The following is a 16,067-nucleotide window of genomic DNA, read 5'->3' as shown; positions in this document are numbered from 1 at the left end:
ACTGATTGTTGACTGATTGTTGACTGATTGTTGACTGATTGTTGCTGATCAAACAAAATGTAACACAATGTTACAAATTTTTACAAAATTTTTTGCCCACACTAAAAATTTTTTATAGTTTATCAATTAATTTTCTCTGCTAAATCCAAAAATGTAAAAACTTTTTTCTGTATCATCGACCGTTTCAAAGTTAAAAGGTTTTTAGCGCCAACCGGCACATGAGCACCCATAGATCGTCGGTACCTCACAAAACATTTCACAGAAGGTTGTTAGTGTACATCACTCGCAGCCTAGAATTGGATTAGGAAAGAAAAGTATTGGGTTACAATACAAAAAGTAATACGTATATTTTAGATGGAAAAAGGCATCATTAATAGGTACTTTTAATACGAGGTTTTCCGTTTCCGCATCGTAAAATCTTTCATAAAACTTATAAAAAAATATTTCGCATGACTAATATCAAATATAGATTTAATTTTTGCGCTCAAGACCAAAACAAATTGTTAAGCTACTCTAAATGCGTTTCTGGCACGCATTGTATAGTCATTTGTGCCTACTAAATCCTATTCTTCTCATAACGGCTACTAAAGGATGTTGAAATCCTCCTGAAATCTTTTGCTATGCATGAGGATATTGGAAAAAGTAGGTATTACATAAAATCGTTAAAAGTATATTGTTGATAGTGTACGAAAAATATTTTGGAATGCCCATGGGTGATCAGGACAAACTATGTGATACGTGAAACCTGACAAGCTACTCTAGCGGAATGGCTACGAGGTAGAAAAAAGTCATTGCCTTCCGCCGTTCCCAGAGTATGGAGAGAGCAGAAGAACCATCATGATGATTGTTAATTTTGTATGATTGGTATTACGAAGTACAGAAAAGCTAAAGGAAGAAAAGCTCGTTAATATCTAGACATACCATCATCGATAGCACCTGACTCAAGCCACGACAGCCTACAAGTATTGCGACCACCACAAAATATAAGTATACTTCTCACTATACTCTCCAAAAGTCTTACATTTACTTTAATTAAACATGAAGTAATTACTATGCATCTATCTTTTAATGAAGTTTGAACACAACTGCTTTTTACAACTATGTTGAAGTTGCTATATGTTCTTTCGTTCTTTTACGAAAGAAATTGCGATGAATAGTCCATTTCAAGAACCAGCAAGTAACAGTAGCGAAGACACAGAGAAAGTTTTTGTACCAATAACGACTTTTCACCCTCACTTTCCAAATCTGAGTGAGCGAGATGATTTAATCAGAGATTTAGGTCTTACTAGGTCAGGAGCTGAACTCTCTCATCAAAGCTGATGGAATGGAATCTACTAGGCGAAGACTGCAGGGCATGTGTATACCGGGAAACGACATAAAGAATTTGAAAATTAATATGACTTGTGTAATAATCTATGTTGTTGTAAATATGCGACAGTTTTGTTTACTTCTCTTAGACTTGAGTATGATTCTGCACAATAATGACTGTTCATAGATAGCTCAAAACTTAATCTCAAAGCAGTGTTGCTCCACAACGGAAATAAATACCTTTGACTCTTGCACACATGATACAGAAGAATGAAGACCATGTTAATGTCAAAAAACCTCTTGACATAATTTGTGATTCTAAATTCAAATGGGATGTTTACAGTGATTTTAAGATGCTTGCTTTCTTACTCGGCTTGCAAGGGGAAAAAAACACAAACTATTCATGTTTCCTTTGATTATGACAGAAGGGCTGATGATGGTTATTACAAGAACGTTCATTGACCCCCACGAGTGGAACTGCACCCAGGATTATTCAATGTTCTTAAGCAGCCTCTAGTAGATTCCTACAAAATCTTATTACCCCCCACTTCATATCAAACTAGGATTGGTAAAACAGTTTGCAAAAGCCTTAAATTTTTGAGAAGTTTTACTAGAGATTCGTCTCATGTTTCCAAAGTAATCTAAAGCAAAGATCAAACTTGGCATATTCTTTGGATCCCAAATAAAAGCAATGCCAAAGTCAGAGAAACTTGAAAGAGCGATGACAAAAGTTGACAAAGAAGCTTTGAGTGCATTTCTTGATGTAGTTCGTGGATCCCGAAGAAATTGCAAATACTCTAATTACAAACAACTAGCTGCAAACCTTTTTGAAACATTCATGAAACTGGGCTGTCGCATGTTCATAAAGATTCATATGTTGCATTCACATCTAAATTTCTTCTCCGAAAACATGGGTGTGTCAGTGAGGAGCATGGTGAGTAAATATCAAAAATGGAAAGTAAAGGACGATGGGATACTGCTATGATTGGAGATTGTATATGGTCTCTAATCAGAAAAGTTCAAAGTTCAAAGTTCACTCTAGAAAATATCGATCATCAAAGCACTTCTAATCTTGAGGAAAGGGTTTATAGTAAAGAACTGTATTGTTTCTTCTTGTTTTCACTTTCATTTTTGTTATCTTACTTCTTAAATACCATTCAATATATGAAAAAGTGCTGTATGCTGCCTAATTATCTTTATAATAATAGAATAGATTGATATAACATACTGAAGAGATAGAGAAAACTTGCGCTAATTTCTAAGCTTCAAGTAATAGCAAGTTACATACCCCAAGTTAAAGCCGAGTTGCAAGTTTTTTATTGTTTTATGGATATTCTGAGATTAGTAAATTTGTGCACATATTCATATTATTTATATTATTTATATTATGAAATTTAAAATTTCCTCATAAAGTTTACTATACTTCTTTATTACTGTTTAAAACATCTTGAACTTTTAAAAGTATGGTTTGTGTACTTAGTTGTTCCCCCTGGTTAGTAATTGTTTGAATTTGGTTTTTAGATAAAACAAAACGTACACAAGAAGACTCATCAACTCTTCATATAAATAAGTGAAAAAGCGTTAGAAGAAAACTTTAATACAACTGGGAAAAGACGTTAACGCGAAGACTCATCAACCTGCCACGTTTATTGAGTTTTATTGTATAACAGAGTATACTGAGGACGGCAAACAAAACCTTAACCTTTAACAATTAAACCTTGCCCATTCTTAACCAAACTATCCCCAAACCTCCCCCCTTCCTTACCAAGTAATCCCCATTCCATCAACTTCGATCCCAAACTCTACATTTACCTTTCCACATAAACCTAGAGTTCAAACATTCCTATATCCTTAATCCCTCATCATCACACTACAAACATTAAAACATTAGTTAAAATAATTTAATTTATTAAAAAATGCCGTCCTCACAGTATACAAATTTACATACTAACTCGAACACACGAATAACTCTCTGAATTGATATATTGCGATGAGATCTTTGTCCTGTAAGCGATGCTTACATATTTAAAAAATATAATAACCTTGGTTTCCAATTTACTGAGTTGACAAAGTTCAGCAGAGTTAAGCGCAGTTCAAAATTCCTTTTGTTAACTTACACTCTGTTGTACGAAAGTACTAACGAATGATCGTTGCTTTGAGAATCATAGAAATATTTATTGGTTAAGAATTAATATGGCATTAAATTTCATGACAAAAACTCTTGTTACTGAAGCTGATTATACTGCTGTAAAGAGCAAACACGCAGGAGCTTCGTGGGAGGATCACTCGATAAACACGTAAAATTATCCAAAGAATTAAAAGTAAAATTTACTAAATATGAAAATTTGAACAATTGAAAGAAAAAACTCCAAAAATATTGTAATGTTATTTAGAGTTAAACCATTGATGAGAACTAAAAACGAATTTTTTTTTTTTTTTTTTTGTAATTTTGTAAAAAAATGGTAAAGTAGAACTTTTCTAGAAATTTCTTTTATTCATCAGTGAAATGAAACTGTAAAACAGAGGCTCGCAGAAATTCTTTCTGTAAAATATAGTTGTTCTGCAAAATAATAATAACATAAAATTATTTTTCGTACTTCTTTTTAGAACTTTGGAACTCTTTACCAAAATGTCTACCTATGTTGGAACCATTCTAAAAAAGAAAATCTCTCAAATGGCTCCAAATAAAACTATTCTCGCTGGATCTTTTTATAAAAGTTTGCATCCAAAAAAATCCTTTTTCTTTGTATTGAAACTCGCATCCAAAACCTTCCAAAAAATGTTCTCAACTATGTTTTTTTTATTTGTCAGGTTTTTCTTAAACCAAATGTTGTTTCAGCATAAAGTTTACGGTTCGTTTAATATTTTGATGTTTCGTTCGTTTAATATTTTGAAACTGTGATGCTTTCGAGAGTCTTACAAAATAAACTATTATCACTTTAACAATGTGATTAAAAAGAAATCATTTTCATTTGGATTTTTAGTTATTACTTCGAAACGAAATGTAAACTTCGATTGTGTGACAGTTTGATCTTCATCCAAGCTGTGTTTAATTTAAAAAACCGAGTCCGACATTTTTTCGAAATACCCTTAATAAGAAAAATTAAATAGTTTTCAAAATTTAATAGTTTTTTCAAAATTTATCTATATTTTTAAAAATTTTATAAAGACATTAGATTTATATAATACAGATACATTTTAGACATTTCATCGTTTAGGGCTTTAAATTAAAATTTAATTATTAATTAAACTTTAATTAATAAATTTTACTGTTAAGTACTTTTTATTAACTTTTCATGATAAAGAATTTAATTATATCAGTAAAAACATTTTTGATATTTTGCAAAATTAAATACGATCAGATTTCTTTGATAATACTTTGACCTCTGATGACCACCGATGCAAACATCCGCCCTCTGATGACCACCGATATAAACATCCGCCCTCTGATGACCACCGATGCAAATATCCGCCCTCTGATGACCACCGATGCAAATATCCGCCCTCTGATTACCACCGATGTAAACATCCGCCCTCTGATGACCACCGATGCAAATATCCGCCCTCTGATTACCACCGATGCAAATATCCGCCCTCTGATGACCACCGATGCAAATATCCGCCCTCTGATGACCACCGATGCAAACATCCGCCCTCTGATGACCACCGATATAAACATCCGCCCTCTGATGACCACCGATGTAAACAAACAAAAAATTCAACTTCGAGAAGTTTTAACTAAACTTTAAGTTTTTACGAACGAATTTTGGGTTTATTTCATAAAAAATAACGCAAATAAGAAGGTGAAGGCTTAAAAACTGAACATATCAAATAAAAAAGAACATCTTTAGAGTAGCTCATGTTCTAAGGTCTCACTTATTACAAAAAAGCGTTAAGAATTGCCATGTGAGCTGAAGAATTGTAATGTGAAGTAAAATATTACATAAACTTTTTAAAAAAACTTGCAAAAAGTCTTTGGAGTATCTTACTTTTATTACCAGAATTTGTTTTTAAGTTGAAAAATGAACGTAAAAATTTTACTACAAAATTATATATTTGCAAGCAGATACATACATACATACATACATACATACATACATACATACATACATACATACATACATACATACATACATACATACATACATACATACATACATACATACATACATACATACATACATACATACATACATACATACATACATACATACATACATACATACATACATACATACATACATACATACATACATACATACATACATACATACATACATACATACATACATACATACATACATACATACATACATACATACATACATACATACATACATACATACATACATACATACATACATACATACATACATACATACATACATACATACATACATACATACATACATACATACATACATACATACATACATACATACATACATACATCAAATTACTGAGTTTTAGTATCATTGTGTAATCTGTTATCATTTTCCGTTATCAAGTTTCACCTTTTCAATTTCTTTTTGTTTTTGTTTTATTGACAAAGCAGAATAAGTTTGTTCAAATAACACATACAAAATTTATTGCCCCAGCGGAAAGAAATAAAATATTTTCCGTCGCTCAACAGGTATTTCATCGAATCTTGTATATTGTCGAGTAACCTTTGATTTTGATGCACTTTTGTTGTCTTCTTGGTACTGAATTGACAAGTTTCTGAAGAACAGACAATTCGATGATCCGTTCAATCTTATTCTTCAGATGCTCAATGAGGTTGAAATTGGACGAGGATGAAGGCCAATTAAGTTTTTGAAAATTGTATTTGCTTTAGTAGTCCTTGATTAGATCTGATGTATGTTGTGGATCAATGTCGTGGGCGAAGAAAAATTTTTGTCCAAAATTAAATTTTTGGAATCGATGGTAAGAAATGCTCTTAAAAATTACGATAATAAAATTGATGTTAAAATTGATGTTAAATCACGATAATAAAATTGTGTTGTCCAAAATATTTTATTTGCCAATTCCATTTTACGTGAAACAACCCCAAAAGGTAACAGACATCAATGCTTGACAGTAGCCACAGTACCATGTGGAGCAAATTCTTCCTTGGGTGTTCTTCATGCTATTACCACCCGAACCAGATTATTACGAATTTCGACTCATTGGACCAAATGACAGTTTCCCGAAACTTAATTGGCTCATTCAACATTGTTTTGACGTATTTCAGACGTTTACCTCCATTGACCATGTTGACAAATGGTTTCTTTCGTGCAACACGAACCAAAGCCCAACTTCATGAAGTCATATGGCATCTAACGGAATGGTATTAGTGTGTAATTATATTAATAGTTTGGTCTCGACCTCGATCTTCACAGAATTGGCAGATTTACGTTGATCAAACTTTACATTGTATACAATCAATCGATCCCATGTTCCGGTAGTTTTTCTTTTTCGACCTCGTCCGGCGAGGAAGTGATTATGAAATTAATAATTTTAATAGTTTTTACTAGTGAAAACCAAAAAAATTGTTAATATGTGTTAGCGGTTTTTTTATGAAGATTTTTGAGGGATATTTTTGGAAAAGTATTCGGTATAAATGAATGAGAAAATTTGTGAAGACAGGTTTTCGTTTGGAGAGAGAAGATTATTGTAATTTGTCGATGAGTTTGTTGCGAAAAAGCTACGTTAGTAGTTTAGTTTCCAAAAACATCACTTCATAGCTAAAATTGCATTTTGATTAATACAGTAAAGTTTTATATTCTAATTGCTGGAAAACCCGACGCATTGCACTGGGTATTCCAGCTTGCTAGGCTGTATAATACAAGTCATTAATTAAAGAAATGAACCATAAATAACGAAAAATGACTATAAAAAAAACTTTCACTAATTTCTGCATGCGCAACTAAACAGAACTCTGCTCGTTTTTACTTTCTTTCACCTTTTCATTATTAGATAACTAGTTAAGTAAGGTATTAACCTCAATGAGAAAGTATATATATAATCTCAGCTTAAAAAAATTGAACTCAGTGAAGATGTGTAAGTAGAATGTCAGTTTAATAACCTAACGCACAGCCATCTGATCGGCTGTCTGATCCGCACCATAAAACGCGATTTCCCTGGCTATCATGCTGAATCTGGATAATTTGTCCACGCCCAAACATCGCTCGATTGAACCCCGATATTATTACAACATTATGTCCGAGTTCCTTTAACTCTTTAATGACCTCTTCGGTTGTCCCTTCTTCTAGATATGTAACTGATGCTTTTGAACTACTGAACTTAACAAAGCAACGAGGGTGGCAGAGTGCGCTTTGAGGAGTCATACCAAAGTCAATCATGTTTGACAAAACCTGACATCAGAAACAAAAACTCATCGTGAAATACTCCATTCAACAACAACAAAAACAAAACACTTTTTGTTTTAATGAAGAACATTCTAACCTGCATGTGACCTTGAGGTTGCATAAAACCCCCCGTAACTCCAAAGCATGCAAACAACTCATTATTGGATGAGTGAGTTGCCATTCCTGGAATAATTGTATGATAAGTTCTTTTCCCAGGCGCAGCACAGTTTGTATGGTTTCTGTCGAGTGAGAAATCCGTCCCTCTATTCTTAAAAAGATATTTTTAAAAGTGAAATCTCTAGAGTAAATTTGAAAGATCAATTAAGTATGCACTTAAACTATTAAAGTAGATAGGAGTAAAATGGAGAGATTTATCTAGTATATAGTTATTGCGTTTCTTACCTGAAGTGCAAACCCACAATCTTTTGGAACTAAACCACTACCAAAGACATGACAAATACTATTGATGAAGGAACAAGCGTTTCCTTCATTGTCTACAATAGAGAAATATACTGTATCGTTGCCAACATTTACAGTGGAGCGGAAAAAGTTCTTTGGGGAAGCTCTGAAAGAAATATTAGATTATTGAATCTTATAATCATAAACTTAAAAATGTAGCAATACATTTAAAAATATGATAACACACTGGTGAATCACAGTAACAACACACTTTTAAGAATAAAATAACATTTTTAAATAAAAACCAACGTTTATTCAAGGGGGCAGCAACTTAACAACTAAAGACGTACTTTTTAAGGTCGATACGTTTTCTCTTTTCTTCTGCGCGAGTTTTAGATAACAATTCATCAAGAGAACAAGGACTTACTGACGAATCGGTTATAACTTTAAATCCATCTACTAGAGCAAGAGCCGTTGCCTCAATCATTTTATGCAAGTATGATGACGACATCCTGTTTTCTATTAAGATTATAAGAAAGAAGTTAAATAAACAGTTCAAATTTACGCAATTTACCAATTAGTGGAATCAGTAATGTAACTATAAAAAAGAAATGTGGTATGCTTTAAGTTCTTGCCCAACACAAAAAAAGGTTACCGTTTCCAAAGTCATATCCTTCTAAAATATTTAATCCCATCAACGCAACGATTCCTTGACTATTCGGCGGCACTTCCCAAACTCTATAGCCTCGATAATCTGTGTATACTGGCTCGTCAAAAGTGCTGCCGTGAGACTCCATATCCTCCATCGTTAAACACCCGCCGTTTTCTTGGACTGTTTTAACAATAGCTTTAGCAATTCTTCCTTTATAAAAAGCTTCTTTGCCTTCTTTTGCCAACTCCTGTTGATAGTCATGATAAAGGTAAAATACATCTAACAACCTGATTTTAAGTTTACAGACATTTTTAATAGAATAAGATTTAAACTAAGAAATTACTTATTTCAAAGTAGGATCATATTGTAACGAAATTTGGTTGAAGAATCAGATCATAAGAACATCTGGCATGAAAACAAAACCGTCGTAAAGATATCAAACATCTTTTATCATATTTTGAAACAAACCTTGAGCACTTCAGCAAGTTTTGGGTTTCGGACTACTTGACCAGCTTTCGGAGGGTTGCCATTAATCAGCAAATCGCTTCCATGAGAACTAGCATTGGTCTTTAAGTGTGTGTAGTTCGATTGTTGTAATTGGGCAGATACTTCGTGCACAGGAAAGCCGTTTTCAGCCAATTGAATTGCAGGTAGAAATATTTCTTCCAAAGACATCTATGAGAAAAGCTCGCAGTAATATTGATATTTAAATGTTTAACAGAATCTCATGTAGCAAAATCACAAAATATTCAACAGAAATCATTCAATGACGTGAAAGGTTTGTTTATCATTAGATCACTGCCATCAGTAATATTTCTACAATATTTAGATTTTAGGAATGCAAAATGCACTAACCTATGCGTGAGTTTCGCGCGAATAATGTTTCTTGCAAAACCAAGAAACAGCAAACTCAAAAGATACCTTTCCAGATCCAAACTTTTCAACACAATCAATCCATCCTGCTGCTGCACCCGGAACGGTCACAGAAAATGCTGAGGAACGAGGAATTTTGTAGTTACCGTTTTCTCTGGAAATACCATGGGTTGATAGCAAATCCAACGTTAAACCTTTCGGAGTTCTTCCACTAAATGTTCGAATCAGGGTATTACATGCTTATATTTCATGAAACTATTCTAAATGAGTAAAAAAAAAACGAACCTTCCGTTTATTCCTTTTACAGTCTTTAGTTTGTTGTCATAAAACAATACAAAACAGTCTCCGCCAAGACCCGTCATTCCAGGATCTACTAAATTCAAAACGGCTGCTACGCCAACAGCAGCTTCAGCAGCATTGGCCCCGTTTTTCAACAGATTCAAACCAATATCGCTGGCAATCGGATTGCTAGTAGCAACAGCAGCATGTGTAGCAAGAACGTTTGATCCCCGTGAATGAAATTTCTCATTGAACATCTTAAAAATTGTTGAGAAATATTTTTTTTTAATATTAATTTGATTAGATTTGTTATTTGTTAGCAAAAGTTCAAAGATATTTTAAAAAATTTTTCTAATGAAAGTATTTTTTAAAATAATTCTTCTTTTATATAAGTTTACACAGATGAAAACCAAATGAAAATGACAAATAATGAAAATAACATGATCACAGCGTTTGAATAGGAGTTCGTCGCTCTACAAAACAAGGGGTTGAATGCTAGAGCGTTTTGTAATAAAAAAAAAGGTTTAATTCAGTTTTGTAAATACTACAGCTTTTAAACTCTTGTTTTATAAAGTGACCGACACCTATTGTTAAGTCTTTCTCTCAATATCGATGTAAGAAATAGCTAAAGCTTTTGGTAAAAAATTACAGATTTTGAGAAAGGTAGAGGGATTTACAAAGAAAATCAGTTGAAGAAAAAGAAGTTGGTTAATGGAAAAATAAGAGAAATTGTTTTGCGACAACACCGATCCCAACTCAAAGTTAAAAAACTTGTGCTAAACATTAAAGTCACGGAGGATTTACTTCCGTTGTGCAAAAGCATTCAAAAAACTATAAGTTTATTTTGATAAATGAACACCAAAAACTATGTTTCCATTCTTCATTAAAAAAAAAAAGACCATTTTATGTATGGAAACTGTCTTAAGGGTTACATTTTTTTAAGAGTTGATGCCATCTCTATTTTCTTGATTTTTTGCATAAAAGTTCCACAAAAAACAACATGCGGACTTTAAACTTTGTCACATCCTTGTCAAATGCAAGTGTCATTGAAAAATGTTCAATGAAAAATCAAACAATAAATTGAAATTAAAACACTCAAATTAAAAAACACAACAATTTTTTTACCGAAATGTAACAGATTTTAAATGTCAATATTTAAAAGGAAGATCTTTAATAAATCATCGATATAACGAAATATTTAATTACATAAACTGGGTACTCGATTTCTTATCTGCAGCCAATTAAAGCAATACACAAAACATTACTGAATAACAAAATTACAAAGTCTATACACAGTCGCTGTAAAAAAACGTTTTATAACAACCATCTTTTTTAACAGTGCTAAACTTAATTCAAAATATATTTTGTTAACTTACGCTCTGTTACACGAAAGTAAAGAAATATTAGTTGGTCAGGGATTAATAATTACCGCATCAAATTTCATCAAAAGACTCTTATGTTACCAAATCTGATAATACTGCTGCAAAGGGCAAACATGCGGGAGAGCTTTATAGAAGGGTTATTGAAAACACACAAAGAAATTTCATATTAAAACAGTTGAAATTAAAATCTTCAAAAAAATTGCAATGTTACAACAAACGAAACCATTTCTCTGAAAACTAAAAAAGATTTTTTTTTTTTTTGTAATTTATTGTAACGTTAAAAGTAGAAATTTCTAGAAATTTCTAGAATTTTCTTTTATTCACTTGTGAAAAAAACTGTAAAACAGAGGGTCCCGGGAATTCTTTTTGTGAAATATTGTTGTTCTGGCACATAAAATGGATTTCTTTGCTCAATATTTTGGCAGATATTGTGAAAATAGATATATTTAATATTAACATACAGTATGCGACAAAATTATTTATGCCCTATTATAAAATATGCTGTAGCAATAAAACAAAAGCCAAATAAGCTTAAATAATTTTAATAGAAACTAGAAAAAAATTTATTATAACAACTATTAATAGTATTAATATAATATTATTAAGTAATAATATCAATAATATTTTCAAAATTAAACCCTGTTTCTAAAAAAAAGAAAATTATTTAAAAATTGTGGTATTAGGAAGCGTCTTATGTATTCATACCTCTTAAAGTTTTATCAAGTAAAAAATCCGAGTTTTTTTATTTTAGAGTTAATTAATATTTATTTTAAAGTCCATGAGCATCGATTAGCGACGCCATGAGCTCACAAGCGACGAGGAATACTATCAATTAAGTTTTGTTATTATATTTGTTATTATAGTTTTGAGCGATAGTATGCCAAGTTGCCTCCAAAGCTAAAAAGAAACTTTGTTTCTTGATACAGTGCTCATTCCTATTAACCTTGTCATCCATATAATACCACAAACTTTCAGTTGGATTGATATCCGGATGTTGAGCAGGCTAATCTAACAATTCTATTTCATTTTCTTCAAAATATACTTTGGCAATCTTACAGGTATGTTTCGGATCATTGTCTTGTTGGAAGGCATATTTATCCGCTAATCCTAATTTATTTACGGAGAGCATAAGGTTTTATCGTAAAATATTTACAAATCCAGGTCCTGTTCATTTTTCTTCAATTTGAACTAAGTTACTAACTTCGTTGTAACAGAAACAGCCCCAAACAAGTGCATTACCACCTCTGTGTTTAATTGTTGCTTTTATAGTTTTTTTGTCCAAGGGTTTTCCTTTTATTTTTCATACATTTGGTCTTTTTTGGATTTTTCTAGTTCCAATTTACTTTCATCAGACCATAAAACTGATTTCCAAGGATCTAGTGGCTTTAAAAAGTACTTTTTTGCAAAGGCAAGGCGTTTTATTTTATCTTCTCTCAAAACGTAAGGTTTTTTTGTCACACAAAATCCATAAAACCTTGCAGAGCGAAGTTTGCGTTGTATTGTTCCTTTAGAAACGTTCGCGTTTAGTTTCTCTTTAAAAGTTCTAGCAGAAATAAAAGGCTCTCGCTTTATTTCTCGTACAATAAGCTTATCCTCTCGAGATGTTACTTTTGGTTGACGGTGTGAACTTGCTTTTTTTTTGCGCGCTTTCATTTTTTTAAATATTTTTGTGTTATTGATTGTACCGTTACCTTGCTTTTATTATACTCTGTTTAGCATATTTTCTATATCCGAAGCCTCTTTCATGATTATCAACAATTACATGCCGTGCCTCAGTGTTAATTTCGTAGATCTTAGGCATTTTGTAAAAATTTTGTAGAAAGAAAATAAAAGAGGTAACTACTAAAATACTTTATGTTTTACTTCTGACATAAAAAATTAAATAACTTACCAGCAACAACAATCAAAAAATATACTTACAGCGCTAAATAAATCAATAAGTATGAATACTTATGTCGTATATAAAATTGCACTTTTAATATTGGATACTAAATATGACCAAAAATAATAACTTAACATCGTAATTATCAACTCAGAATTCTTTACTATAATCTTTTCGCATTTTTATTTTTTCATCGCAATAAAGAATAAACACGTTAGAGAATGAAAACGAAGTTTAGTATTATGCTACATGTATGAATAATGTCGCATACTGTATGCTCTTTCACGTCAATTATAGTACTTAATAAATGTTCCAAACAACTCAATTATATTCTTTAACACTATACAAACAATAAGTACGCGTTGTTTTTTTTTTATTAGAACGTGTTTATAAGAAATTGGTACTAGAAGCCCCAAAATCTTCAGAAACTGTTTTTATTAAGTTTTTCGATAAGAAATTTATTTTATTAAGAGTTTGATGAATATTTCCCAATTTGTGTTCTGTTCAGGGACAAATCTGAGGATTGCATGACATTGAATGATATTGATGGAACTCAAGTAATTTTAGGTGACTGTAAAAGATTTTATCTTTTGATAATCTGGAGCTTAAGCTTTTTTAGCACAAGAGTTGAATAAAAAAAAGTATCCTTAAAATAAAAAACTTTCCAGAACAATCCCGTTTGCTTAGTTTCTTATAAACAAACAAACAAAACAAAAAAAAAAAACCCGTAACACACCATAAAGTTTCATTCCAATCTTATTTTAGCACGTTTGAAACTCTCTACGAAAACGTCTGCATGGGTTGGAATCATTCCTCAAAATAAAACCTCTCAACAGTATTTTAAATCCAACAAAACGATTCTCGCTCTACTTTTCTCTTGAAATTTCCACCCAAAAACCCACTTTTCCTTCTTGCATCCAGAATCCTTCTAAAGTTTCTTTTTCTATATCTCCACAGAGGTTTCTTAAATCAGGTTATGTTTCAGTATAAAGTTTTCAGTTTGCTAAATGTCTTGACCTTTGTGTCTTACCTCTCTGAACAGATTTTGCAAGTTATCATTTGGTTTTTTTTAAACTCGCCTCTGGTTTCAACTCGTTAGAAAAAAATCAGAAAGAAGCTGCAATACTTTCGCGAGTCTTACAAGATAAACTATTTCCGTTTTATCAACCTTATTATAATTGTATTTTTAGTCATTGTTGTGAAAAGAAGTTCAAACTTCGATTGTGTGACAGCTTGATCTTTCATCCCATAAACTAAAATTATAACCTCATACTTTTTTAACTCTTTCGGTAAGATAACATTTAAATGTTGGATTTCCTCACAAGGAATTTTTTGAAGCTTACTCACCGAGTTTAATCCGACACTCATACATACATACATACATACATACATACATACATACATACATACATACATACATACATACATACATACATACATACATACATACATACATACATACATACATACATACATACATACATACATACATACATACATACATACATACATACATACATACATACATACTAAATTTTAAACTGATCTCCGTTTTATTTGCCTCTCAACAGAACTGTTATTCATTACTAGTTGTAAATAAATTCATAATTATATTTGGTTAATTAAGTTTAGTTTAATTTTTTTTTTTTTAAAAAAAAATTGCATAAAACTGCTAATGAGGACCAGTTTGGCCACATTTAAAAAATTTGAAATGCAACTAAACTGATCCTCGTTAGTAATTTAGATGGAACAGAGAAAACTAAGTTTAATGCCCTGGCCAGCTTGATCACCAGATCTGAATCCAATCGAATCAATTTGGGCTTGGACGGATAAAATTAGTCATTGCCAGAAGGCCGTTTAGAACTAGACAAGAACTAGATACCAAATGGAGACTTCTAACCGAAATTTGCAACAAACTTGTTACATTGAAACAAAAAAGATGCAGAGCTTGCAAAAAACACGTTGTGGATATAATAAATACTAACTTTAATGTGTGCTGTTCACGAGGTTAGAATTATTTTATTCTATCTCCCATTTTAAACGTTGGGAGAAAATGAGTTATTAATTTTAGAAAGTAATGATTATTTTTAAAACGCAGTTTATTTATAAAAATTTTTTCTAAATAGTTTGTTTAAAAATAAATTATTTCTTTAAAGTTATTATTTTCTTTAAAAATTGAAGCTGAAACTTCAAGTAATTTTTACTTTTAGAAAAAAAATCAAAAACTTTCTCCCAACGTTTAAAATTGGAGATAGAATAAAATAATTCTAACCTCGCGTGTTGTTTAGCGAGTTTTGATTTATCGCAGTTTTTTTTTATTAACATATTCATATAGATATATCTCAATTGTATTCAATAATATTTTAAGATATAATAGTATGTCCTAATATGACACCCTGATGCAAGATTTTAAAACTATTTCGCTGTGCAATACATTTTGAGATTTTTTGTTCACTGCGCGCACATTTTTCAGTGGTTGCGAGTTTATTCGTGTCAAGCACACTGATCTCTATAATAACTGGATAGCGCAACTCCGAGCAAAACTTCAAATTTTTTTACGCCAAAATCGCCATATTGGAAAGCCCCAAAAATTTAAATCCCATGAGCTTTACGTTCTGTTTTTCGACTAATCGCTTTAAATACACAGTATCAGTTTTCAGCGTTCTGGGGCTTTCCAATATGGCGATTTTGGCGTGAATTTTGATATTAGAGATGCGCTATCCAGTCATTATAGAGATCAGTGGTTAAGCAGTTTGAAAAAGTTTGATACAGGGAGTTTTTTCGTTTAGAACGGTTAACAACTATTTTTAAAAAACAAGAATTATAAATTAACGTAATATCTGACTTTAAAAAAATTTAACGAAAAAAATCCTGAAGTATCCTATTTTTTCGAAAGTATAACAGTTGCTCAGCAACAATTCCTCGTAAAAATCAAGACGAAAAAG

General features: G+C 31.6%; 1 protein-coding gene across 2 annotated transcripts; it reads right to left on the bottom strand.

Moving 5' to 3' along the window:
* Positions 1 to 7,027: 7,027 nt before the first annotated feature.
* On the bottom strand, positions 7,028 to 11,212 carry LOC145192251 (uncharacterized). Of its 2 annotated transcripts, XM_090074429.1 has the most exons (10): positions 11,065 to 11,212; positions 9,865 to 10,115; positions 9,628 to 9,790; positions 9,175 to 9,381; positions 8,710 to 8,953; positions 8,405 to 8,573; positions 8,058 to 8,220; positions 7,753 to 7,923; positions 7,335 to 7,661; positions 7,028 to 7,288 (listed from the first exon to the last, which is right to left on the bottom strand). In XM_090074429.1, the coding sequence occupies exons 2-9, from the start codon at positions 10,113 to 10,115 to the stop codon at positions 7,365 to 7,367; spliced, it is 1,665 nt and encodes a 554-aa protein (XP_089930555.1). In that variant the 5' UTR covers positions 11,065 to 11,212; the 3' UTR covers positions 7,028 to 7,288; positions 7,335 to 7,364. The 2 variants fall into 2 exon arrangements, with proteins under 2 accessions (XP_089930555.1, XP_089930554.1); XM_090074428.1 differs by lacking the exon at positions 11,065 to 11,212 and having other exon boundaries at positions 7,230 to 7,285; positions 7,331 to 7,661.
* Positions 11,213 to 16,067: the final 4,855 nt, after the last annotated feature.

This window comes from Hydra viridissima, unplaced genomic scaffold, assembly GCF_058129835.1.
Source record: "Hydra viridissima isolate aposymbiotic clone 2 unplaced genomic scaffold, HvirCarnegie_v1 scaffold_1, whole genome shotgun sequence".
NCBI lineage: Eukaryota > Metazoa > Cnidaria > Hydrozoa > Anthoathecata > Hydridae > Hydra > Hydra viridissima.
Note: the sequence above shows the minus strand (reverse complement) of the source record. Positions and strands in the feature narration are given on the sequence as shown.

What these genes read in the sequence shown, in the direction of transcription:
- LOC145192251 (XM_090074429.1), bottom strand. Translation starts at nt 10,115, where the DNA reads ATGTTCAATGAGAAATTTCATTCACGGGGATCAAACGTTCTTGCTACA. An exon ending in AGGATATGACTTTGGAAACG is followed by an intron (nt 8,574 to 8,709) that starts GTAACCTTTTTT and finishes TAATCTTAATAG; the next exon opens with AAAACAGGATGTCGTCATCA. An exon ending in ATTGTGGGTTTGCACTTCAG is followed by an intron (nt 7,924 to 8,057) that starts GTAAGAAACGCA and finishes TATCTTTTTAAG; the next exon opens with AATAGAGGGACGGATTTCTC.